The 22085-nt window shown below is 48.1% G+C and overlaps 10 protein-coding genes across 12 annotated transcripts; 4 read left to right on the plus strand and 6 right to left on the minus strand.

The window, feature by feature from the left end:
- Window positions 1–83: 83 nt before the first annotated feature.
- E1B28_004687 (uncharacterized protein) lies at window positions 84–1902 on the minus strand (the record flags this gene model as incomplete). Its single annotated transcript, XM_043149194.1, has 5 exons — window positions 84–560; window positions 615–970; window positions 1023–1304; window positions 1354–1599; window positions 1656–1902. The coding sequence occupies 5 exons, from the start codon at window positions 1900–1902 to the stop codon at window positions 84–86; spliced, it is 1608 nt and encodes a 535-aa protein (XP_043013798.1).
- E1B28_004688 (uncharacterized protein) lies at window positions 1656–3528 on the plus strand. The gene is made up of 4 exons (XM_043149195.1): window positions 1656–2381; window positions 2436–2754; window positions 2810–2977; window positions 3032–3528. Exons 1-4 carry the CDS (start codon window positions 2056–2058, stop codon window positions 3185–3187), a joined length of 969 nt encoding a protein of 322 aa, XP_043013799.1. The 5' UTR covers window positions 1656–2055; the 3' UTR covers window positions 3188–3528.
- E1B28_004689 (uncharacterized protein) lies at window positions 3349–4606 on the minus strand (the record flags this gene model as incomplete). The annotated part of the gene is made up of 6 exons (XM_043149196.1): window positions 3349–3539; window positions 3591–3705; window positions 3759–3925; window positions 3982–4189; window positions 4245–4319; window positions 4382–4606. The coding sequence occupies 6 exons, from the start codon at window positions 4604–4606 to the stop codon at window positions 3349–3351; spliced, it is 981 nt and encodes a 326-aa protein (XP_043013800.1).
- Window positions 4607–4649: 43 nt separating this feature from the next.
- On the plus strand, window positions 4650–5889 carry E1B28_004690 (uncharacterized protein). Its single transcript, XM_043149197.1, has 5 exons — window positions 4650–4749; window positions 4799–4894; window positions 4946–5280; window positions 5333–5568; window positions 5620–5889. The coding sequence occupies exons 1-5, from the start codon at window positions 4709–4711 to the stop codon at window positions 5839–5841; spliced, it is 930 nt and encodes a 309-aa protein (XP_043013801.1). The 5' UTR covers window positions 4650–4708; the 3' UTR covers window positions 5842–5889.
- E1B28_004691 (uncharacterized protein) lies at window positions 5890–7378 on the minus strand. The gene is made up of 3 exons (XM_043149198.1): window positions 7265–7378; window positions 6938–7204; window positions 5890–6885 (listed from the first exon to the last, which is right to left on the minus strand). Exons 2-3 carry the CDS (start codon window positions 7148–7150, stop codon window positions 6052–6054), a joined length of 1047 nt encoding a protein of 348 aa, XP_043013802.1. The 5' UTR covers window positions 7151–7204; window positions 7265–7378; the 3' UTR covers window positions 5890–6051.
- A 144-nt stretch (window positions 7379–7522) lies between these two features.
- On the minus strand, window positions 7523–12005 carry E1B28_004692 (uncharacterized protein). The gene is made up of 8 exons (XM_043149199.1): window positions 11337–12005; window positions 9927–11280; window positions 9429–9870; window positions 9205–9372; window positions 9010–9152; window positions 8718–8957; window positions 8434–8661; window positions 7523–8377 (listed from the first exon to the last, which is right to left on the minus strand). The coding sequence occupies exons 1-8, from the start codon at window positions 11968–11970 to the stop codon at window positions 7717–7719; spliced, it is 3870 nt and encodes a 1289-aa protein (XP_043013803.1). The 5' UTR covers window positions 11971–12005; the 3' UTR covers window positions 7523–7716.
- A 529-nt stretch (window positions 12006–12534) lies between these two features.
- Window positions 12535–13580, minus strand: E1B28_004693 (uncharacterized protein). 3 transcript variants are annotated; one of them, XM_043149200.1, is made up of 6 exons: window positions 13357–13580; window positions 13209–13297; window positions 13126–13153; window positions 13058–13077; window positions 12750–12989; window positions 12535–12671 (listed from the first exon to the last, which is right to left on the minus strand). In XM_043149200.1, coding segments are annotated over exons 1-4 (264 nt in total). In that variant the 5' UTR covers window positions 13503–13580; the 3' UTR covers window positions 12535–12671; window positions 12750–12989; window positions 13058–13076. The 3 variants fall into 3 exon arrangements, with proteins under 3 accessions (XP_043013804.1, XP_043013805.1, XP_043013806.1); XM_043149201.1 differs by having other exon boundaries at window positions 12535–12800; window positions 12850–12989; window positions 13058–13073; window positions 13357–13553; XM_043149202.1 differs by having other exon boundaries at window positions 12535–12800; window positions 12850–12989; window positions 13058–13153.
- A 51-nt stretch (window positions 13581–13631) lies between these two features.
- E1B28_004694 (uncharacterized protein) lies at window positions 13632–17175 on the plus strand. Its single transcript, XM_043149203.1, has 4 exons — window positions 13632–13941; window positions 13991–14288; window positions 14348–14655; window positions 14714–17175. The coding sequence occupies exons 1-4, from the start codon at window positions 13678–13680 to the stop codon at window positions 16502–16504; spliced, it is 2661 nt and encodes an 886-aa protein (XP_043013807.1). The 5' UTR covers window positions 13632–13677; the 3' UTR covers window positions 16505–17175.
- A 208-nt stretch (window positions 17176–17383) lies between these two features.
- Window positions 17384–19011, minus strand: E1B28_004695 (uncharacterized protein). The gene is made up of 7 exons (XM_043149204.1): window positions 18772–19011; window positions 18542–18716; window positions 18402–18484; window positions 18210–18339; window positions 18022–18162; window positions 17876–17969; window positions 17384–17817 (listed from the first exon to the last, which is right to left on the minus strand). The coding sequence occupies exons 1-7, from the start codon at window positions 18915–18917 to the stop codon at window positions 17576–17578; spliced, it is 1011 nt and encodes a 336-aa protein (XP_043013808.1). The 5' UTR covers window positions 18918–19011; the 3' UTR covers window positions 17384–17575.
- Window positions 19012–19134: 123 nt separating this feature from the next.
- E1B28_004696 (uncharacterized protein) lies at window positions 19135–21997 on the plus strand. The gene is made up of 2 exons (XM_043149205.1): window positions 19135–19298; window positions 19354–21997. Exon 2 carries the CDS (start codon window positions 19362–19364, stop codon window positions 21672–21674), a length of 2313 nt encoding a protein of 770 aa, XP_043013809.1. The 5' UTR covers window positions 19135–19298; window positions 19354–19361; the 3' UTR covers window positions 21675–21997.
- The last annotated feature ends 88 nt before the right edge of the window (window positions 21998–22085 follow it).

A 22085-nucleotide genomic window follows, 5' to 3' on the forward strand; every position in this document is an offset into this window, starting at 1 on the left:
ACCCACAATGGACCCACAATGCTGCATACCAAACAAGGTAAACCGAATTATGTACGTATAAAAAAAATCGAAGCCCAACATTACTATGTATTTCCATCTTCGTTTTGACTAATTGTCGACCCGTTGAGTCTTGATGGTGCTCGAATCGCGGCACTTGCATTAGGTCGATCTTTATTGCTCAAAAGACTTTGGAAGAAATTCTGTAGAACTTCATGTTGCGTCTGTCCAGTGGGGCTTGGTGATTGAGGCACCTGGGTAGGGGATGAAGGTGGCCTCGTCGTGGTTTTGACGTTTGCAGGTGGGCGCCCTCCTTTGCGCGAATCCCCAAGACCAGCTCCTCCAACCCCACTCTCCATCTCTGATAACACACGCTCGACGTTCGGAAGGTTGAAGCTACTGCTTCCTAAAGGACCAACGACGCCAGCAGCGTTTTCCAAATCTGCAGGATTTCTGAAAGCTCCCCTTGGATCACGATCGGCTTTTTTCGAGTTCTCGTCGTAATTCTTCGCAAGGAACTGTTGTTCTGGTACAGGACTGTTGAATGGAGGTAGCTCTGAAGGCTACAATCAAGAAAGGTCAGGGCTTTGGAAGCTCACGACAACAGTGAAACTCACTTTGGGACCTTGGTCGGGAACCAGCGCGCGGAACATTCTCCTCGCGCCTGTCTCCTCTGCTTCTCCCGCCTCAAGGTCGTGTTCCCATGCTTCTCCCCAAATTTTTGGATCAAAATCCCTGAGAACCGTGATCTTACCCCAGCTGTCCCATCCAGTTGGGACGATCACTCGATCCCGATCCAAAGTATTTGGTCGTTCATTAAATGGGAAGGGATTACGAACAGGTGCCGGAGCCTCAGTACCAGCCTGTACGGCAGGCGAGGGTGCAAGGGGAACAAAAAGAGAATGCAGAACATATTGACGGAGGGCTTGAAGAGTTGAAGGTTGGGGGGTTGTGTAGAACAAGGATGCTCCATCTAGGAATGGTGACCTCGGTATACGTATTCATTGAGCGCGATAACGACTCACATTTGAGGCAGACAGCACGCAAAATTTGCATGATGCCATCGGTCCTTTCTTCCCATTCACCCCCTTTACCTTTCACCATGCCACCCATTCCTGAAGCTCCTGCGACCAGATCATGACCCTCATCAATTAGGTCAGCCTTAGTGCAAGCTACGACAATAGGTAATCCTGCGGAATTATGTGTAAAAGTTCCGGTCGATAGGGGAAGAACCGTATTTGACGCGGTCGACGTCGCTGGTATGGGATCCGCTGACGGTTCGGTGTAGTGTAATAGATAGTGTAACCCTATAACGATGTCAATAGTGAATGGGTGGATATCGTCCCTTGAACATACACCGTTCTCGGTTGTCTTCCTTCACAATCTCAAGCTCCCTAGAGCCATCTCCTTTTACCCAGTCCTCCACCCACTTCAACCAGGTCTCTAACTCTTCAACAAAGGTCCATGGGCGTGTCCAATCTAACACAATCATGACAAGGGTATGCGGTATTGAAGATCGGGGTGGAAGAAAATGAGGTAGTAACCTTGTATACGATGGATTTGCTGAGGGAACTGTGTACACGGATAACCGCGCAAGGGTGTCTGCGATATTAAGATGGTGTTCAGGACCAGAACCACCGAAATTTGAACGAAACTACCTTCATCAGCATCGTCCCTCACATCAGCAAAGTCGTATCCTAAAGCAAAATCTATCTTCTGGTTATCCTTTCCCTCGTCGGCAGCAGGTTTCCGCAGTATCGCAGCAGTCAAAGTCGATTTCCCGGTTGACGGCTTACCGAGAATGAGGACTTTCTTCGATGGTATAGAACGCGTAGAGGAAACACTGTCGAGAATGGAAGACCAAAGATTTTCAGGAGCCTCTGGCGACGCTGGCCGTGAATTCATGAATACACCGATAGAGCGAAATAATTCGACGCGTGGTGGTTGACAGAAAAGGAAGTATGAGAATGATTTTGATTGGAGATTCCGCTTTGTCCATTCACCACGGCGAATAAAACTCTTTCGGTCAGTCTGTCACTACCTTCGTACACTGACATTATGGCTGCGGCTGCTGTTGCACTCCCTGAACATAAACTCTACGAATCACCTAATTCACGATCAATACGAATCGGCGACTGGTACATCACCGCGTCAACCAACCCAATCTCAAACCATCATGAATGTGAAGCTCTCAGTGCATCGCTGTCAATACCCTTACCTGAGATGCCCTTCGGACGCAATCTATTGAGGCTCCATCATCTTCTATCGGGATGGAGGTATCAGTTCAGCACAGAAGAAGCTCTGAGAGAAGTGAAGAATGGGGCACTCGAACACGGAGATGGTGGGGTCAAAGTGGAATACGCGGAAGCCTGGTTGAAGAGCCGGTAAATAACTTTACACTCTATGATTGGTGTTTTAATAAACGCTCCGCAAAAAAGGACCAGTCCATCGTCTCTGCTACCTATGCCAAAGACAGTGCCTACGAAACCGTACGACTGGACGTATACGACACTGTATACAGGTCACACCGCGACATCGCTGTCCGACACGTTAGAGGAAGAGGGAGAGGGGGAAGGAGGCACCGCCATAGCTTCACTGTACAATCCTAAGTGGGTCCCTTCAGACCCCGAGGATCCGTCGCAGCAAATTCCCCTTGCAGAACTCACTAGACCAGACCCTATCCTCTTCTACGCCGAGATTCCCCTCTTCGAAGATGAGTTGCATGATAACGGTTCCTCAGCACTCATTGCGAGAATCGTAAGCTGTGTGTTACTGTATCACAGTGTCTGGTTTACCGACTATCCTTTTATAGCGTGTAATGCCGACATGTGTATTTATTCTGTCCAGGTTTACTCTGCGCGTCGATAATGTTCTTTTTCGGACATTTGACACGAGACTGTATCATTCATTCTCGTCCAATCCGCCCTTGGTCGTCCGGGAAACCTGCGGGTGGGAGGCACCATACGATCGGGTTAAAAACGCAAGTTTCTTGTCTCTGGAACGAGTTGATTCCTTGTTGCTCATCGTTCGACAGCTACTCCCAAAACGCGATGATCTCACCCCTCTGACGGACCCTAATTGGATTGCGAAGATCCTGTCGGATCTTCCTCGACAGATCTCTCAGAAAGAGGGTGCAAACACTGGATGGAGAGGGCTTGGAAGGCGATTGCAGTACGCCATGCTTGCTTGAAATCTGTCCATGCAACCTCGGAGGGGAGACGTTAGAAAAACATTCGCAGTTTAGAAACAGAAAGACTAGCAAATTACAACGTGTCATATGTGGATATAGGTCCATTCCCTCCCGTAACATAAGAACAGACGTACTCTCCGCCAACCCATAGCGTGAAGTTTTTACATCAATTTGGCTTCCCGTTTGGCGTGTTGCACCTGTTGTAGACGTTGGCTCCTTAACGTCATGTGTGTGCCTTGTGCAGTCTTCTTCGGCGGAGGAGCTTGAGCAACAGGTGGAATCGACGATTGTGAGAGAGAAAGTCGAGTGTCGTCCGATGCGAAACCAGGAATACGGATGTTATGGTTTCTTTCTGTGAGATTTCAGTGGGGTTGACAACGACGGAAGGGGAAAAGATAGCGACCGAGATGTAATTGGAGGTCCTTCACCTCTAGAGTATCACCACCTCGGTGTTTAGCGAGACGACAGGAAAAGTTTGTTACTGAGTCAATAAATTCGTCGGCGATGGATAGAAGTAGCTGAAAACCGGTATTCAAAAGCTACACGTAGCTTATCGAGAGAAAGAACGCACATCTTCAACTTCGGGTTCAACCTTCACGTTGGGATCAATACTTGCAACGAGTTCTTGGATCGATCTACGCATGCTTTGGTCTCCCGGGGTGCTCTTGCGACGCGACCTATTGTCATCTAAAGCCAGCATCGTGGTGTCTTCCGGTCGAGCTATCTGAGACGGGGTTCCTGATTTCCAGTTGTGAGAACAAAGACGAAACACAAAGTCGTTGGTTTGGACACACCAAGTATTCTACCACTTGGAAGTCCACCCGTCAAGGTCGGCCGCGTTGCAGGCCATTGAACGGGACCTGGATTCGTAGTGTTTAATGTGGAACTTATGGAATAAGAGGGATCTTGTGGTGCTGTTGATAACGTGGAGAGAGTGGGCGTCGAGTCGCCTGCAGACGACTTCAAAGCAGCAGCAGCTACGGGGGTGGTGATGGTGTTTGACTTAAGTGACATTGGCGTCAATGACTGTCTTTGTGAAAGAAGATAACGGTCACACCTTTGCCGGTGTGGTAGGAGTGGAGGAACTTGAGGCAACCGTGTTCGGTCTATGTTGCTCGGCAAACCGCTTCAGCTGAAGGCAAAGGAAGTGACAATCAGTCCTGTAATCAGATAGAAAAGGGAATGAACTATCACTTGTATAATTTGTTGTTGGTTGAGCTTGCCATTCTTTATCAAAGTCTCCATGTTGTGGATGAGAAGGCCGGCCATTTTTTCGTTGGACAATTGTTCACCGGTCTGATTCCTGAGAAGACTGTGGAGGACATCAATCATATTCTTGCCATTTCCCCCATTTGCAGTCTGTGTGTTTTGCTCATTTGTAGCAGGTTGAGGCGGGGCACTAGCAGCACCCTTGTCCATACTAATGGTAGGTCCAGAAGATGAATGTTTTAGATTAGGTAAGTCGATCAATTCAACATTTCGACCACGAACTTGCCACGAACTTCAATTTTTACCTCCGCCATGGACGTTTCAAGTATACTAGCATCCCATAATGCCAAATAGTGTGTATTTCTGTTTGTGGCTCTGAATTGTTCTGACTTGAGATACCAGTCAACTAGTAACCGTCGAAAAGGAAACACCTATCGAAGTCGACGCTGGTTTCCTAACGGTTACCGACGCAAATTCAATCGACGAAGATACATTTAAGTAAGAGATACGCGTTTATCAAGTACATCAGCTTATTACAAATCATTCTAGCTCTAACATTGAAGAGCATTTACAATCTCTTGCTCGAGACGGTGTACAAACTCTACTAGCAAAACTTTTCAGTCTTCCCACACTTCCTTCATCGGATGGCCCTCTTGCTCAATTACCGCCACCAACGACACAATTACCACGTTCAAAACCATTACCGAAGATAAAACCTTTGACAAAATGGGAGCAGTTTGCCAAAGCGAAAGGCATTCAGAAGAAAAGGAAGGACAAGAAGGTGTGGGACGAGGAAGGACAAGAGTGGGTCAACAGATGGGGCAAGGATGGGAAGAATAAACAGGTTGAAGTTCAATGGGCGACAGAAATTAAACTCCATGCTGGTTCGGACGGTCTCGTCTCCTTCCTCCTTGTGTTTCCTCATGCTTGTATTAGCCGAAGATCACGATCCAAGGAAAGCTGCAAGAGATGCACGGAAAGCACGGGTGGTTAAAAATGAAAAGCAGCGTTTTGCAAATACCGCGTGGGCGCAACGAGCAGTTGAAGCTCGTGAGCAACGTAAAACCGAAATTCAGCGTACATTGGCTCAGTCACGCCTAAGTACCGCAAGCATGGGCAACTTCGACAAGAAGCTCGAGGGAGAAAAGAAACTGCGTGGAATCAAGCGAAAGGTGTGTTTATTAATCGTACTTACCAACATCCGCAACTCAAATAACTCGTAGTTTGAACCGACTGAGAGGTCGGTGGAACAAGAAGCAAAGGCTTCGCTGGCGCTGCTTTCGCGTATGGAGAGTGATTCCAAGAAGATGCGGAAAAATCCTACCTCGGAGAAGAGTGTCCTCAACGTACGTAAAGCTGTCCGGTTCGCCAGTAAAGGGGAGGGTGGAGTTGCATTGGGAAGAAAAACAGCAGGAGAAAAGAGCAAGAAGGGTGGCAAGAAGTGATAACACCCTCATACAGTTGCCCTATGTGACATATAAGTAAATCCAGTCACATTGAATGGAAACATTCTCCATTGCATTGCACGGAATAAACTCCTAGTCTCTAATACTAACCACTAAATGGTACATAATGTAACTTAATCATGGTAAGTTTGTCGCAAACAACGAACGTATAGTGTCATATAAAAGAATGCATGGAATTGAACAAATAAATTATGACCGATGGTCTGGCGGAAGACGATCGGGATTTGCTCGTCCTTCGTCGATCCACCTCTGCTTGATCAACTTGTCCTTCTCAGCATAATATAACCGATAGACCAGCTTAATCGTGCCTTCACTAACACCCGCAACATCACCAATTTCCTTCAACGATTTTGGTTTGTCCAGCAAATGTGATGTGAAATAGATGGCACCACCAGCAATGGACACAGGGCTTCGACCATCGGCTATCCCGTGCTCGCGAGCTGCGACGATAACGTCTGCACAATAGGATTGCACAAACGGTGGGAGGTCAAGATGATTGCAATATCGCGAGACTAGCGTCTCCGGACCAGCTGATGGACCAGGGGCGGATGTGTGTGCGGATGCTCCTGGTGTGAGGTTGAAAGCCTGTTCGAGTGCCTTATAGCATTGACCAAGGGCTTTTTTTGTCACATGAGTCAAAGTGCATATCTCCCTAAACGTTCTGGGTACGTGAGCTTGTCTGCATGCGATGAAGATGCATGCAGCAATGATCGCTTCGAGAGGCTTTCCTCGCAAAAGCTTTTCTTCGTCTGATCGTTTATAAAGCTGCTTAGCAATGTCGCTGATAGTTTTGGGAAGGGAGAACTGGTCACACCAGTTGGAAATATCGCGGAAAGCAGTGAGTAAATTGCGTTCCGAACGAGAGTTCTGAGATCGTGAGGCAGCACGCTGCAGTTCACGGGCGATTCCAGATCCGCCGTCTTGGAAACTTATGACGGTGTTGAGCTGATTGATACCTTCCATGAGAGGATCGGAGGCGGCACCGACACGACTGGGGTCGTCACCTTCATCATTGGCGAAGGTCTGCCTCATATTAGCAAACAGATTTTAAAAAAAGATATCTTTTGAAACGCACCCGCCACTCACTACGAGTGTCGACTATCCGGTCACCTAAGACCAACCCACAAGTTCCGCATACCAAATCGCCGGAACCGAACTCCTCAACAATGTTTGGGTTCGGATCTCGACATTCGGGACAAATCAACCTAACAGCTAGGTCGGGCGCAAATACTTGCTGCACAGCTCTCACAGGAGGTTGCGCGAGAGGAAAAGGCTGAGAGAAGGCCATAATTTCTTCTAAACGTCTTTAAAATAAGGTGTATATGTCCACCGATTTCGTTGACTATTTTCTCGACAAATAAAACAGCGAATCTGTAGCAGAAAGTGGTCTTTGGCAACCTACCAGAGAAACCAGAGAATATCTAATTGCAAGTACGTTCGAATCAACGCAGCCAACAACCAGGTGGTGGTGGTTGTGGTCAAAGGAGGGATGGTCGGCGGCTGTATCTGTAAGGATTACTGATGCTGAAAAATCAGCATCACATGACGCAAATCAGAATGTAGATAATATTAAGTAACACTTATCAATATTCTACAACCAGTGTCCGAAGAATGGTGACCAATGTTCACCGTAAACAACTTTTGTCAGGGCCAACAATAATAACCTCGAAGGCAGTTTATTGAACTCGGCACCGTCTGACATGGTAACCCCGCACCCAGGTTATTGTGGGTTGAATGTCTACTTACTACCTTGTGTGTGAAGCTCTATTGCTCCGACAACCCAAAATTAAGTATACAAGCTATACTACTATTAACGCAATGATATAATGATAGTGTCTATGCCTCTGTGTCCAATCACAAGAACGGCACATTCTTCATTTCTCCAGCAGCTAGGATATCTTCGTCAAATGCCTCTTCAGCCGCAGTTTCTTCATCTATCATATCCGCATGACCATCTTCTTCATCATATTCATCCTCAGCGTTTTGGTGATGCGCTTCCTCACCCTCTTCGTCGTCCATCCCAAACTGCATGTCCTCCAATGATCCGGGCATGCTAGTCATACTCCGTCGCCTCGTCCGTTTGACATTCCCGTCCTCATCTTCAGACTCCGAATCCCAGGTGCTCGGCGTCGAAGAGTGTCGTTCAGGACTGACGCTTCGACTAGACGAGAATCCTAACGTATTACTCAATCTCTCGAACGACGACATCCGCTGTAGATCAGAATCTTGGTAGTCATAGTCCGGCGTTTCCTTAGTTTGCGCATTGTCCTTGACAGTCTTCATTTGCATAGATGCCTGTCGGCTTCCAACAAGGCTGAAATTCCTCAATCTTGCCAACGCGCTCTGATTCGATGTATCAGATCTAGCGCTCAATGTTGGCGACGGTGGTGAGAAATCAGGTAGAGGGAACTCTTGCACAGGGGTCTTCCAGTAATTGAAATCCGTAAACTCTGGTGCCCATTTGCGGTGAATCGGAGGGAACATTTGATCAACGAGGTCCGTCATGTGAATATACCTGTATAGTAACATTTAGGGACTGCTTATCTGCTGATTCTAGAACAACACACTCACGAAGACTTGTATCCAGCCAATTCCAATAGCTCGCATTTCACCTCCCCAGCCGAATCGATCGTGAAGATTCTTGAACTTGGAACGTTGACGCTGCGGTATGATAATGCATCCGTGATACGGTTACCAAAACCAGCGTAAAAAGGATTTCTTGTCGCTTCTCCAAACAGCCTTTGTATATCTCGAAGACATGCCATCTTGAACACTTCCGGCTTTCGCATGATCACCTCACTAAACAATATCGTCAATCTCTTCCTTCTACAGAATGTGCGAAATACCAGGCTCACCGGTGCAGAGACGTCATCAGTCGGTCTGGACTCATGATTACCGGACCCTCAGGTAACTGATAGTCGTTTTGTTTGATGCCCTTCAGATAACCCCTTGTCGCATCCGCCTGCCCAATTGCACGAGACGTCAAGTAAAGGATCTTGTACCCGTTTCGAGTTATATCGGTGTACAATTTTGCAACACCCAGATGTGTCCAATCACGACCAATCATCGCGAAGACATGCCCAAGACCGTCGGACCTGTACGACGGTCAGTGCCGGTATCCAACAGGATACTGTGAAAGAGACGTACTTGGTTATAGTACCGTCAATGTCAGAAATTACAACATGGTCCGTCGAATCCCACACGAATATCCTAGCTGTACAAGCCACAGCACCGGTAATCGAAAGTGAAAAAGTTATTGGATTTGGTCCCGGTTTCAAATTGAGGGATTTCTGGCGAGGAGCTGAGCGAATCAACGGAGGAGAATTGTGCGACGGAGCTTACCAACTGGTCCGAGCTCAATCTTAAAGTCTTCACATACTTCTTTGGTGTCTGAGTTTTCGGTACTGTTTCAGTGGTTACAGGTTTTTGTACTGGGGTAGAGGGCAGCGCAGGTGCAGATCCTGGAGGAGATAGTGCCACAGAGACACTAGGGATGAGATCAGAAATAGCCTACGTGAATATGAAGATTAAGATATAGCCAACAGTCACCAATGACTTGCGCTTACTGGGACTGGTGGTGCAGAATACGCTTCTTTCAATTCCGGTCGTTTGGATGGTGAAGGGAGCTCAGGAGCGGCAGTCATGGTAGAATCCTCTGTTTTCGTGCGACTCCTACTCCACCATTGAACCCACGAAGTCGAGGTTGGGGGCCTCTTAGTAGAAAAAGTTTCTTGCGTTTCCTTAACTGACTGGGGGGGTTCGGATTGGGAACGATCAATCCTGACGCGATCCTGCCCTCTACCACCATCAGTGTCCGACGAGGAAACTGACGTAGGCTGGGTTATTGTGAAGTGGGTAGTCATTGCCGATGAGGTAGGAGTTATTACCTCGTCGTCGGAGAGAGGAGATGAAGGCCGAGTCCAGCCAGTTTCTCGGACTTTAACGCAGGCATCGCGCCAGAGTACAAGTGCTTCCATGAGAGGTGATTCATCACGCCTCGAAATATATCTGCAAGGCAATGGCGTTACTGCAATAAAAAGAAACGAATACCAGAAGTCACCCACTTTTCACCCGTCCACCGAATGACTAAACGAGGATCCCTGACTATAGTCTCATCATTTAGAAATTGCTCGAAGTCAATTCTCCTCTTATCAAACAACCATGTCATCTCAAATTCATCGATACCGGTCCACCGGCCATCAGGTGAGAATACTCTTGACTTAGACTTCTTTCTACCGCCTTCTATCGTGATCTGCCTACCGCGGGGTTCTTCCTCATCCTCGTCCTGCTGTTGGGTAGTGGGTTTGTGTTCGACCAGGCTCAATTCGAACTCTACCATCTGCCCCTCGATGAATACACGGAACCTAGTTGGATCAGACCTACTCGCACTGAGAAGACCCCCGGCTCCATACCCTCTTGTAGAGTCTAAGGTCGCATCTTCACCGGCCCTCCGCCATGTGGAGCCTGTACCGGTTTCATCGCCATCGTAACTCAAACTCCTTCTTCGACGTCTTACGCTAGTCGGAGAACCCTCTAATCCAGGTGGGACACTTCTGCTCCTCCCAGCACCACTCATCCTACTCCCGCCGACATCAGGTGGATCCGAATCAGCACCTTCACCCACTTCCACACGTTCGCCTTCGGTTACCGGGTCCAACGCAAAGCCGTCGCCAAAAATTGTGCGTAACTTTCCCTTCCCTTTATCCACGCTTCCATTGCTATTTTCCATGTCTAACGTACTACTTCTCGACCATGTAGACACGTTCATGGATACAGAGCTGCTCGCGTGATGGCCACCTGTTCTATTTGGTCCTGCCGTTGCCCCTATGGTTTTATTGACGGGGCGGCCACTCTTGCCAAATGAAAACGACGTCTTCATGGGAGACGGTGTAGGAAATCCACCCCACTCCCAAGAGTACTCTTGTGGTGGCAGTTGTAGCTGTATCATTGGAAGGCCTCTATGTCGTGGCTTCGGTGTGGCCGTAGGGAGAAACTCATCACTGGAGCTAGTGGTGAAATCTGGTATCATCAAGTTCATCGTGCTGTCATTGGGAGTGTCGGGAGAAGGTGTGAATGGATATGTAACCTTTGGAGGTTGAAAATCAGCCGAATCTGTCTCTGGAGGTGGTTCAGACGTGGCACGGTAGGACGGAAAAGGCACGGATGACGATGAAGGATCGCTGTCGCTTTCAGCGGGGGCTTTTGAGTGCTCTGAATGCAGTCCGTGGCCGGTGGTAAATGCCTGGGGTTGCCCGTCATCGGCTGAATCTGAGTCAGAATCTTCATAGATATTGTTCGTAGCACGGACAGTCCGGTCGGACCTTTCTCGACCATGGTGCAATGATTCATAATGATCATGACAACGAGAGTGTTTGTGTCGTGGTTGTGAATGATACCCTTCACAATCTATTGCAACACCTAACAAGGACAAGCTATGAGATGACGACAGTGACAATCGGTATAAAAGACTTGACCTTCCTGATGCAAAACATGAGGAACGTATAATTCCTCTCCAGTCTTGCGCTTCAATACAGCATCTGCACGTTTATCTTGGTCTCTTTCTGCCGCAGTCCCATCATCTGGATAATTCGGCTGCTTGTCGTTGGAACGAGATGGGGTCAGCGGTGGAGAAGGTAATGAGCCACTACCACTGCCCGTGGCATCCAAATCGAGATAATCTGGCTCTGATTGTTCATCCTGCTTCTTTTTTGCATCCGACCCACCTGGAGCAGAACCTGTGGTGTCCTCTGTTTGCTGTTCGGTCTTCGCTCTGAGCAGAGGCGAGGTGATAAGGTCGTCCGGAACATCGTCATCGGTCTCGAAGACAAAGAATGCTTCCCCTGCCTCTCCAATTTTCATGTCGAAGGGGATCGGATGTCCATTAACAGATACATTTACCTTCTTATCGGATGGTCGTAGAACTTGGAGTTTACCGAACCGAACATGAAAGGGAGAACATGCAAGTTCAGTAGAGCCGTTGTCGGTGGGTCGCTGGATAACAATGACGTCTATGGCGCCGGTGAGGGTAGAGGGATTTATCGGAGGAAGATCCTTGTAGTACTGGTACGGGGCACTGATAGCATTGACAGCGCCTCGGAGATAGTTCATGTTGTCGTGGTCGACGTCGAAGAGGTAGGGTCCGCCGCGCAGCACGTGTCGTCAGCGCGTTACCCCAGCGCATGTGAAAACCGCTCATACCGGTCGACGACTCGGAAAACAGATTCATGATTTTTGCACCGCAACCTAGGTATTCGATGTTAATCGAAGAACCGGACGCAGTCACAGCTTACGCGTCAAGATAACAGTTTGTACGAGGGACTGATGAAATTCGGGAATTAAAATGTATTCGCCGTGGCACGGCTTGTTGTTGCTCACTTCGAATCTCAGTAATGTGGACTTTTAATTTGCGGGGGAGTTTATTAATACGATAAGTTCTATGTCGTCTCTTTCGATCCTACCGCAGGCCTCCGCACGACAGCATGTAGAATAATATGAGTGTCGCCGCGTGGAAATGGACCGGAAGAATTGCAGCTTGAACAAGGTTGAAATTCGCTTCTTCTGCTTAAAACTGGAGGCATGACGAGAGTCAACAATAAGAACTAGATAGAGGATATACTAACGCACCTCAAGAATCAACACGTCGCGCGCGCCAGTCCACTGAATTCACCAACATTGACTCGAAAGCTTGAATATCGTTTTATTGAAACGCAAAAAAGGAATATACATGAGCTCTAGACAGTAAAGGTTGAGTATTCCGACTTTCAGACAGAAAAACTTGAAAGGAAGCAGCCACAAGGGTAGAAATGATACTACATCGAGGAGCGGGATCAGCGAAATGCCAGATTACAAACACCGACTGGGCCCCAACACGAGCCTAGATTGCTCACTCCGTTCGCAAAAAATATTTTCAGGGTTTACAGATGGAACCGCCACGTCCTCTCTAGCGATTTTAGTACCTCTACGCGTTGTTCAGTTAGCACTAGATACCTGGAGATAAACAACGGTTCTATCGTACAACCTCTGGCTTCGAGCACTCCCGTATGATCCGTGCGAATGGCTGGTTTTTGCATTTCGACAATCTAGTGAGCGGGTACAGCTTCGTGGTCGTATAAGGGGCCCATCCGTGGCTGTCAGGTAAATGAGTCTTCCGGTCAGAATACGAGGATTGAACCTTGAAGAGGTGGTGTGTACTCACGGGGATGTTGCGTTCCCTATCTCGTCCAGTGTTAACATTGGGAACATTTTCAGTAACGCTAGACATACCACTTGGTACCACCCGGGAAGCTTGGTACTAATGAAATAGTGAGTCGTGTGTTCAGTAATAATGAGCATAACGGGCGACGCACTGATAACTGGGTCTGGGTGCTTGATATGGTTGAGCTCGGCTTCCGCTCGCTCCAGGATAATAGCCAGCTGTCTCGGGTCATGTACGTTGCTTGGGGAAGGACGAAGGGGTTCAATAAGATGCTGTTAATGCATACGGATGCCTCTCACCGGTTCTTCTCGAATTCAGCACGAATGAGAAGCGCCTCCTTCCTCCACAAATCCCTGTTTACAGTCCAGTCGAGTGCATTGGTGAGATACCTCTTGTATAGAGATTTAACATATAGTCTATGGGCAGACGAGAATGTAGAGGGCATAATCGATTGGGAAAGAAGGGCTGAGCGCTGAACTCTACCGGCAATGGGCAGTTTTTATCTGGTCGAAACCCCGATTTCTATTCGTGTTGTTGTTATGTAAGTATGTGGCTGTGCAAATTTTCTCCTCCAATCGCGGCACCGAAAACCTATTCGACTGTCGACTGAGGGAGCCATCATGGACCCTCATTCCCGGTTCTCCCAGTTCGATAATAAGCGGATTCCCAAAGCAGGTCCTCAATCATCTAGGCCGAGGGTAATGGAATCAAAGGACTCTCCCAAATCACAATTACCTCGCAAACCTTCGTCCTCAACTGCTCCTAATGCATCCTTGTTTATGAGACGACCGATAGCCACAAATTCTAGGGTAAAGCAGGATGAAAAGACGCGAAAAGATATGTATCTGTCGTTCGTGAATAATGCACTTCATCAAAAGTCGCTGGTGTGTTGCATTTCTCTCTTTGAGCTTCCTGCTCTAACTCGTTTCTCAGGGCATTACTGAATCCTTCGACGAGCTGGTTAGCCAGTTCAATCTGAAGCGGTCTCGTGACGGCCTTCCTTTCCCGCAGCCAGCACAACTTAGATTGTGGATATTGGCCTTGTCTCACGTTGTATCACGATTGGAGCGTAACCATGCTGCACTCGTCGAGTCAATCGTCAATCTGCCCTGGGCTTCAATGGATACAGCGACCGTCAAATCTTATACAGTGTTTATTGGGATGCTTTTATCTGCACGACCTGAATATCTGTCCTTGATCCTCAGCAAGATAACCCAGGGCTTTACTTATCGTGTGTCGTTATCTTTTGATTTCGAGGCTGAACAGGGAATTGACTAAGTAACCCATCAGAATCTACCATTCAAATGCTCACTCCTTCAGAGAATACTTCATCGTCAGCTAGCAATCCGGCTGGGCCTCCTTTGACTAGGAGGATAATATACGATCGCCTGCATTATCTCCTTCAGCATCTTCTTTCACTTATACCCACCCTTCCTTCTACCCTTATGCCGCTGCTTGCGAGAAATTTTCCTCATAAACGCCAAAATACGCGCTCTCAGACGACATACATAAAAAACCTGCTCAGAGTATGCTGGTATTGCCCAGAGCTTTCAGATAGGATCTTGGAACTCGTGATTGATAGAGCGATTCAAATCGATGTGAGTCAGATGATGGTCGTCCGTGGACAGCTGTTCTTTTACTTACCTCGAACTCAAGGTCGAAATACAAGCTGAAATAGATGACATCGAAGCAGAGATTAGTGATGGGAAAGGACAATCGTCCGACATCTTTGACATTGATTTGGATACTGTCATCGGCCAGGAAACCTCAGGTGGCGAATCTGACTCAGATGACTCGGATTCGAGTGACGACGACGAAGACTTCAGTGACTTGTCCTCAGAAGGCGGGGGCGACTTTGATGACGATACACACAAGAGAACAGATTTACCTATGGACGTTAAACACATAGCAGAGATGGCAAAGAAGCTTGATGCGATATTGGTGCTTGTCTTTGAACATTTTCAGCGATTTATTGGAGATCAACCTCCTTCAATGCCACTCCCGTCTTCAAGGCCTATAGCTGTCACTTCTGGTGGCTCTTCGCCTTTGCCTGAGCTTCCGCCGCTGGATTTTCCAAACACCATGATTGTTGGCATCCCCTCTCTGATTAATCTGTCGGATTTCCCCTCCATTCAGTCGAGGTCACCCACACCTACCCCTGCTTCATCGACCAAGGATCCTTATGTTTCTTCCTATAACACACAACTTCAGGCCTCAGTACCGTCTGATTTATTGACGCCAAAGCCTTCGCTCTCCGGAAGCTCTTCATCTTCCCGATTGCAGAGTTACTTCCCTACCCTTCTTTCCATCTTTGATCGCCTCATTCTTCGCACATTCAAATCTCGCTACACGCAATTCCTACTCTTCTGGTACACATCGCTTGAAGTCGAGTTTGCTGACGTTTTTATGGGGATGTTAGTGGAACGTGCGCTGTATTCGGCCCCCCCTTCTCTCCCTACATCTTCCATGAATCCAAGCACAACTTCGGCGTCTAGTGGAGCTCCTCCTGCAATAACTCGTACAGCAGCAGCATCTTATATTGGTTCTTTCGTGAGCCGAGCACATATTGTTGATGGAGCTGGGACACGACGTGTTATGAGTGTTCTGTGCGAGTGGCTGGAGGCGCACCTGGATGCGGTAGATCGGTTGCTCTTACTCCCTTCGTCTTCTGATCTGCGTACTGGCAGTACTAGTACGAGCACACCCAATATCCTAGGAACACAAAACAGTGTGTTTCATGCCGTGTCACAAGCGGTTTTTTTGATATTCTGTTTCAGATGGAGAGACCTGTTAGTTGACATAGGTGACAGCGATTCTCAGTCGCAACCCTCCTCCCTCATCACGACCTTCCGCGATCCGGCTTTCTCCACTGATCCACCGACTACAGGTCCAGGTCTGGGCCAGAAATGGCTTCCGCAGCTCAATGTTGTGCGACGTGTGATTACTTCTGTCATGAATCCTCTCAGAGTCTGTTCGCCTGCTGTTGCGGGTCAGTTCGCTCGAGTAGCACACGCGACAGGATTTGCCTACTGCTATTCGATTCTTGAATCGAACAAGAGGGTCGGCGATAATGATGATGGGAGTGGAGGAAAATCACAACTATTAGGTGTGGATCGTGGGCTCAATGCGGAGCTCAATACGTTCTTCCCATTTGACCCTTATGCATTGCCAAGGTCCAATCGCTTCATTGAAGACAAGTACAGGTCGTGGGCGGATGTTGCGATAGATGATGATGAAGAGAATGATGACGAAGACGAGGATGAGGAGGAAGAAGAGGATGGGAATAAGGACAATAATGGCAACGTTGCTGGAGGGGAGGATCAACGTATGGCAGTAAGCGTCGAACAAGACGGACTTAGAAAACTCGGCATAACATCATCGTTCGATGCGATGAGCATCAGTCCCGCACGGCCTGGAGTGCAAGCAGCTTCTGAACATCGAACATAGCAATCTCTCTTAAAGTATCTGTCGCACGGCTTGGTTGGTTAGTTTCGTTGTTTTGCATTTACTCACTGTTGTACATCGCATGATATCTTTATTTGGATCTTTCGCAGGACCAGATTGCTACCGCCTCCTATGTTATTATATCTCAGTCAGGAGCACTTGTCATTTCTGATACCAATAGGAGGCGATTCGAAGTATAAAAGGATTGTGAGAGTCAACTTCCTTTGACATGGCCGTTAAAATTAGGATCCCGGACCTACCTGTTGAGATTATACAGAAGAGCATCAATCAGATATGGCTCTCCCCTCTTCTGCTACACGATCGAATAACTCTTATTCGAACTTCCTACTTCGTCTCCAAACGTTGGGCGACACTATTTGAAGAGATAGAAACAAGGGATGTCTTCATTGTCAGTCCCTCCCATGCACGGCGATTCATATTCATATCCACCTCAGACGCAAATACACGGTGTATCCCTAACTATTTTACGTGCAGATCCATCACATTCCAACACCGTCACAAAACCATCTTACCCTTGCCCTCGACATACACCGAGCTTCATATGGTGTACGCCGTAAACGAGCTCCTGCATCACCTCTGCTTCGCAGATGAGAAAATCGGACTGCGAAGCATTGGCTTCCAACTCGAAATTTACCTAATGGAGTCGTTCTTCCTACCTGAAACATTAAGATTTTTCCCATCACAGGTCACCGACTTGGAGCTTGATTTTCATTATCCTGCGGATATTCCTCCAAGGGTACTCAGCGCCATACGGTGTGCTACGGCGAGACGATACACCTCCCCGAGTCCCGGGTCGTTACCGAACATCGGCCGCCTACGAGTGACGGGTCCTTCCCAAAGTGGAGTCATGGTACTGGCCGAGGCGTGTTCAAACATGGAATGGTCAAAGATTGAGCAGGATGTTGTCCGTAGTGACCGCGTTCTGGAAATGCCCAGCTCACCAACATACTTCGTATGCGAATCGATCCGTTAACCTACATAATTATCACATTTATATCCCTACGATATCATCATATCTGTGCTCCTGTATTTGTTCAACCGAACTATTCACGTTTAGAGTCTTCCATTCGGTGGCTTCTCCATCAGTCCCTCCAACCAAGTGATGACCTTCTCAGTAATCTCGTCTTTGGCTTCAACCATGAGCCAGTGTCCACGACCTTCTAACGCCACGTCCTGTATACGTGGTATGAATTTGTGAGCTTTGTTTATCACCGCCTTCGTTGTAGTCTTATCGAGCGATCCCCAGATGAATAGTACAGGCAGATCAGCCCGCAGATCAGCTGGTAAACCAGCATCTAAGGCGATCATTTGTGAGCCCTTGAAGGACTGTATTATTGTAGAAAACAAGCTTACCACGCTCCTCATCGTGTCTGAGTTCTGCCGTCCGATAATAGTTCAAAGGGCCATTCATTCCCATCTGGAGTTCCTTGAGGATAATGTCAAATTCCTGAGATATTGACATGAGCAGATGTGTGGCACGGTTCACTCATGGCACGAACTGGACGTGACAAGACGACATTCTCATCCGGTATTTCAAGACCCTTGAATGGATTGGAAAGTCCCGTGGTTCCGATACTTGCTAAAGAGAGCCCTGTTTTGGCTCTCGGGTGCTTGTAAACAAACCTCACGAATGTATCAAGCTAACAGGTCCTTAGTTTGGTAGTGAAGAGTTAAAAATCACACTGACGTTCGACTCAATGATGAGAGTGGATCGTTTGTCGTTGAAGAACATCATGTATGCCAGATCGGGTGCGCGTTTTGCGACATCTTCAACAGGGGTGTACACCGGTGACGGAGGCGTATATGGAACAGATAATCTGGACACGGTGTATAAACCTAATCAGGAAAGAGAGGACAATGTTTTCAGCAGGATACTCACATGATCAGTGCAAGTAACCGGTTGGGATGCCAAAGTGCAAAGCGGGCCGCAGTGAAAGCACCCCAATCATGTCCAATAACGACCTACACAGCGCATAGAGAATTAAATCCGAAATCGTTCAAGAGGGCAGTTTGACCTACAGCTTTCCTGATTCCTAAATTATCTAAAAGGGCACTAAGGTCGCTACAAAGTTTCTTGGTTGTGTATTCTGAAGCGTCTTCGGGTTTTTCGGTGCCTCCGTAACCCAACATGTCGGGAACCACCACACGACATCCTCGTTGGACCCAAGGCCGAATTTGGTGTCTCCATCCATACCTATAGGTTTCTTTCATTGAATGGCAAATTCGAAACGGTATGGTGTTGGATATACCAAAAGTCTGGGAAGCCATGTATGCAAAGAAGCGCAGGCGTTCGAGAACTGTAGTTATCGGGGATTTGGTCGACGAAGTGATACCGGCGGCCCGTGTTCAGTGTTTCTGTCCTATGGTTGAAGCTTCTGGGATCAAGAGGGTCCATTGAGTAAATGTAAGGTGCTGGTACTGTTCAAGGCGGTCAGGGCCCGAATTATGGGCAAGTAACAACTAGACGTGAATTTATAACGACCGGTAATGGCGAACGAAAAACCCGATCATCCATGTGACTGGCGCTGATATAAAGCGGAGTTTGAGATTTGTAGCGGAGATACAAGTTGACCGCAGCTGCCGTCTCTTTGTCATTGATGCTTTCGGTGCCGCTCTGCTCGTCGTTGCCTCCCACCAACTCGTCCTCTTCCTTTTTTTGCCCCCCTTCAATTTCTACAGTACTCGTGTCCTCATTATTGCGATTCTTCTGCCACTTTACTCGCTTTTTCTGGTACAATTCCAAACTCCAACCGTCAGACCTCAATTATCAAGTAAGGTCTGATACTCCTTTGTACCCTATCAACGTCTTATTTACGACCCTTTCTTCACAGTCCTCGATATGCCTGCTCCAATAACTTCATCCTCGCCTCCTCAGACAGTCGACAAGCCTGTCACGTCAAAACGGATGGCACGCATTGCCCAACTTGGCAAGAGGACTCGGATGATTAGGCGCAGAGGAAGAGCAAAGGGTGCCATTGGTAGCGACGATGAGATTGAGAGGGAGGCAAGGACTGACTCAGAGTCCGAAGATGATATTTCTTCGTGGGCTTCCTCAGATACTGAAAGCGAACCAGACGATAACATCACCAATGGATCGCATCACCCTCTTACCCCTAGCACAAGTGACAGTCCTCCAGAGGCAACGGCGTCTACCTCCAAAGCGGCCATCGCAGAATCGTTTTTCGCCAGTTCAGGCAACTGGTCTGAAATGGTTGCTGACGAGACCGCTAATGGCCCCCCGGATTTGCCAGTCATCGAATTCTCTCAACTCGACAATCACGTTATCCCAGTTCCTTCGCGGACATCGAAGAAGACTACCAAGAGAAAAGATTTGTCTCGTAATGAAGAGGAGAAAGATGAGGCATCTGTTACACCCGTTCACTCTCGCGCCACTCCGGTACGGGCATTCCATCGACGTCCTACCGGACAGTCGGCTCGCCAGGCATATCAACAACGTTTGGAGACTGATCCCTCATATGTACCCACGGTCGGAGAATTCTGGGGCCACGATGATAGGCTACTCGACAAGGATCTCAGAAGCTTGAGTGGTTGGTGGAGAGGGCGCTGGCAAGGAAGAGGTCGGGGGGGAGGGTTTGTGCGAGGGAAGCCAAGATACGCTGACCGAAGCCTTCCCAAGGCACAAGTCGAGGAATATGAGGCTGGTCAGGAAAGTGGCGAAGTGCCACCTGTGGAGCGGGCTTGGACGCATGATGGTTTTGAGGAGATGAAACGAAATGATGAGCGACAACATGCACAGAATCAACCGCAAACTCAGCTTCAGTCTCCTAGAGGTGGTGCTCCACGAGGCCGCGGCGGAGTTACTCTCCGTGGACGAAGCAGAGGTGGTTTCCATCCCTTCAGGACACAGTCGCTTTCTGGTGGTCCACGCACCTGGTTTGCCATGAAACCAGAGCGCATGTGGACGAAGCAGTCAGATATGTTCCTGTATCTAGACCCATCCTCGAAGCCACGCCCCGGTCATACTGGGATCGTTCGTGTCAAACTACCGGGGAAAAACAGTCGATCGACAAAACATCCTATCAAGGAGCCGACGACAATGACCAGTCCCAAACCCGCGGTCACATCCACGACGAGCATTAACGGATCGGATTATGGAGGAACAAAAGTAATAACAGTTTGTCTTCCAAAACCCTTACCCAGGCCGCCTGGGAAAGATACCGCGTCCATCACAACCAAAGCTCCGGAACCTTCAATTGAAGAGGTCTTCACCGTCCGACCTCGACTCGTTTCACCCAAACTCATCCCCCTCCCTGAACCACCCTCTGATCGGAAGATATCAACAACCTCGTCACCTCCGGCAAATGAGCCGCGCGCCCTGGCCTCTGTACCACCTCCTCAGACCTTACTTGATCCTGTCGCCCAACAAAAACTTGAGCAGTTGTCAATCGAACCCCAAGAATTCGACCCTCATCGCCGGTATCAGACGGAAGAAGCTGTTCTCCGCAGTCCTCCCACCAGTGATGCCAATGGCGAGACTGACGCACGCCCATCATTGCCTCCGATTCAGACTACCTTCACTCCCTCTATACCTCATGGATCTCCCGCGTTTGGGTCACCATATGGATTCCCTCACCCACTACCTCTTGGTGTTGCGGTCGATGCAGCCGGCATGACGTATGAGCTCGCAACTGGCCGACCTGTTTATCTCCCGGCACCAACCATGTACACTCCTCGTCCCATTCCACAGCCCTTCATTCCTGGTCATGTTCATCATCGTTCGGCGGCTTCCTCTTCGGATTTCATTGCCCACCCTTCTCCACCCCAACAACAACATAGTTTCATTGACCATTTCACTGGTCAACCTTTCTTCTCCTTCCCTCGCCAGTCGTCACGAGTAGAGATTCGAGCTCCAGATGGTAGCAAAGCCAGCGGAAAGCCGTGGTTCAGGACAGGTACCAGTACTTTTGAAACTTCTCATACACCGGAATACTTCGCTCCACCAGAATACAACGGAAACGCATCCAATGAGGAGCCCGCACAACCCTCCAACGACCCTTCGATGGCCTATAATCCTTATCAATCTTATTATCCGGAAGGATATGGGTACACACCATATATGGATATATCACAAATGGGGCAATATGGGATCTACCCGCCAGACCATATTTCTCAAGGGACTGTCTTTTATTGATTCTTTTCTTCGATAAGTTCGTCATCTTCCGGTTTTTTTGTGGTCTGTCTTGCATTTTTCACCATGCACCCTCTCATCCACTCATACACAAGTCATTGTTACTATTACAACATCCTCATGCTTAACAATACAGCTACTTACACTCTTCATGTTATACCTCTTCAAACTTACCTCTCAGACTTTATTCTTCTCAGTTATATGCTGTCGTCGTCGATTTTGCTTTTCTTATCCGTATACAATCTACTTCGATAATTGATAATGACATTCATGTAGCGTCCTACCACGCTTTGTTATGACAGGCTCAACATTTTTTGCAGGTCTCACTCAGTTGTATTATCGAATGTTGTGTCATGTCTGTTTGCATTCTGAAGCGAACGTACGTTAGCATTACCACACTTGAAGTTCATGAGG

The sequence above is a fragment of the Marasmius oreades genome, chromosome 2 (assembly GCF_018924745.1).
Source record: "Marasmius oreades isolate 03SP1 chromosome 2, whole genome shotgun sequence".
Taxonomy (NCBI): Eukaryota; Fungi; Basidiomycota; class Agaricomycetes; order Agaricales; family Marasmiaceae; genus Marasmius; species Marasmius oreades.

Coding starts and splice junctions, on each gene's coding strand:
- E1B28_004696 (XM_043149205.1), top strand. CDS start 19,362: ATGCCTGCTCCAATAACTTCATCCTCGCCTCCTCAGACAGTCGACAAG.
- E1B28_004691 (XM_043149198.1), bottom strand. CDS start 7,150: ATGGCCTTCTCTCAGCCTTTTCCTCTCGCGCAACCTCCTGTGAGAGCT. Junction 6,886..6,937: donor ACACTCGTAGTGAGTGGCGG/GTGCGTTTCAAA, acceptor AATATGAGGCAG/ACCTTCGCCAATGATGAAGG.
- E1B28_004692 (XM_043149199.1), bottom strand. CDS start 11,970: ATGAACTATCTCCGAGGCGCTGTCAATGCTATCAGTGCCCCGTACCAG. Junction 9,871..9,926: donor ATTCGGTGGACGGGTGAAAA/GTGGGTGACTTC, acceptor ATTGCCTTGCAG/ATATATTTCGAGGCGTGATG. Junction 8,958..9,009: donor ATTGACGGTACTATAACCAA/GTACGTCTCTTT, acceptor ACCGTCGTACAG/GTCCGACGGTCTTGGGCATG.
- E1B28_004690 (XM_043149197.1), top strand. CDS start 4,709: ATGGACGTTTCAAGTATACTAGCATCCCATAATGCCAAATA. Junction 4,895..4,945: donor ATCGACGAAGATACATTTAA/GTAAGAGATACG, acceptor AAATCATTCTAG/CTCTAACATTGAAGAGCATT. Junction 5,281..5,332: donor AGAAATTAAACTCCATGCTG/GTTCGGACGGTC, acceptor TGCTTGTATTAG/CCGAAGATCACGATCCAAGG.
- E1B28_004688 (XM_043149195.1), top strand. CDS start 2,056: ATGGCTGCGGCTGCTGTTGCACTCCCTGAACATAAACTCTACGAATCA. Junction 2,382..2,435: donor GAAGCCTGGTTGAAGAGCCG/GTAAATAACTTT, acceptor TCCGCAAAAAAG/GACCAGTCCATCGTCTCTGC. Junction 2,755..2,809: donor CAGCACTCATTGCGAGAATC/GTAAGCTGTGTG, acceptor ATCCTTTTATAG/CGTGTAATGCCGACATGTGT.
- E1B28_004695 (XM_043149204.1), bottom strand. CDS start 18,917: ATGGACCCTCTTGATCCCAGAAGCTTCAACCATAGGACAGAAACACTG. Junction 18,340..18,401: donor CGGTTACTTGCACTGATCAT/GTGAGTATCCTG, acceptor CACCGTGTCCAG/ATTATCTGTTCCATATACGC. Junction 18,163..18,209: donor CTCTCATCATTGAGTCGAAC/GTCAGTGTGATT, acceptor AGGACCTGTTAG/CTTGATACATTCGTGAGGTT.
- E1B28_004693 (XM_043149201.1), bottom strand. CDS start 13,502: ATGCCCTCTACATTCTCGTCTGCCCATAGACTATATGTTAAATCTCTA. Junction 13,298..13,356: donor GCTGAATTCGAGAAGAACCG/GTGAGAGGCATC, acceptor TCCTTCCCCAAG/CAACGTACATGACCCGAGAC. Junction 13,154..13,208: donor GCACCCAGACCCAGTTATCA/GTGCGTCGCCCG, acceptor CTATTTCATTAG/TACCAAGCTTCCCGGGTGGT.
- E1B28_004694 (XM_043149203.1), top strand. CDS start 13,678: ATGGACCCTCATTCCCGGTTCTCCCAGTTCGATAATAAGCGGATTCCC. Junction 14,289..14,347: donor AACCCAGGGCTTTACTTATC/GTGTGTCGTTAT, acceptor GTAACCCATCAG/AATCTACCATTCAAATGCTC. Junction 14,656..14,713: donor ATAGAGCGATTCAAATCGAT/GTGAGTCAGATG, acceptor CTCGAACTCAAG/GTCGAAATACAAGCTGAAAT.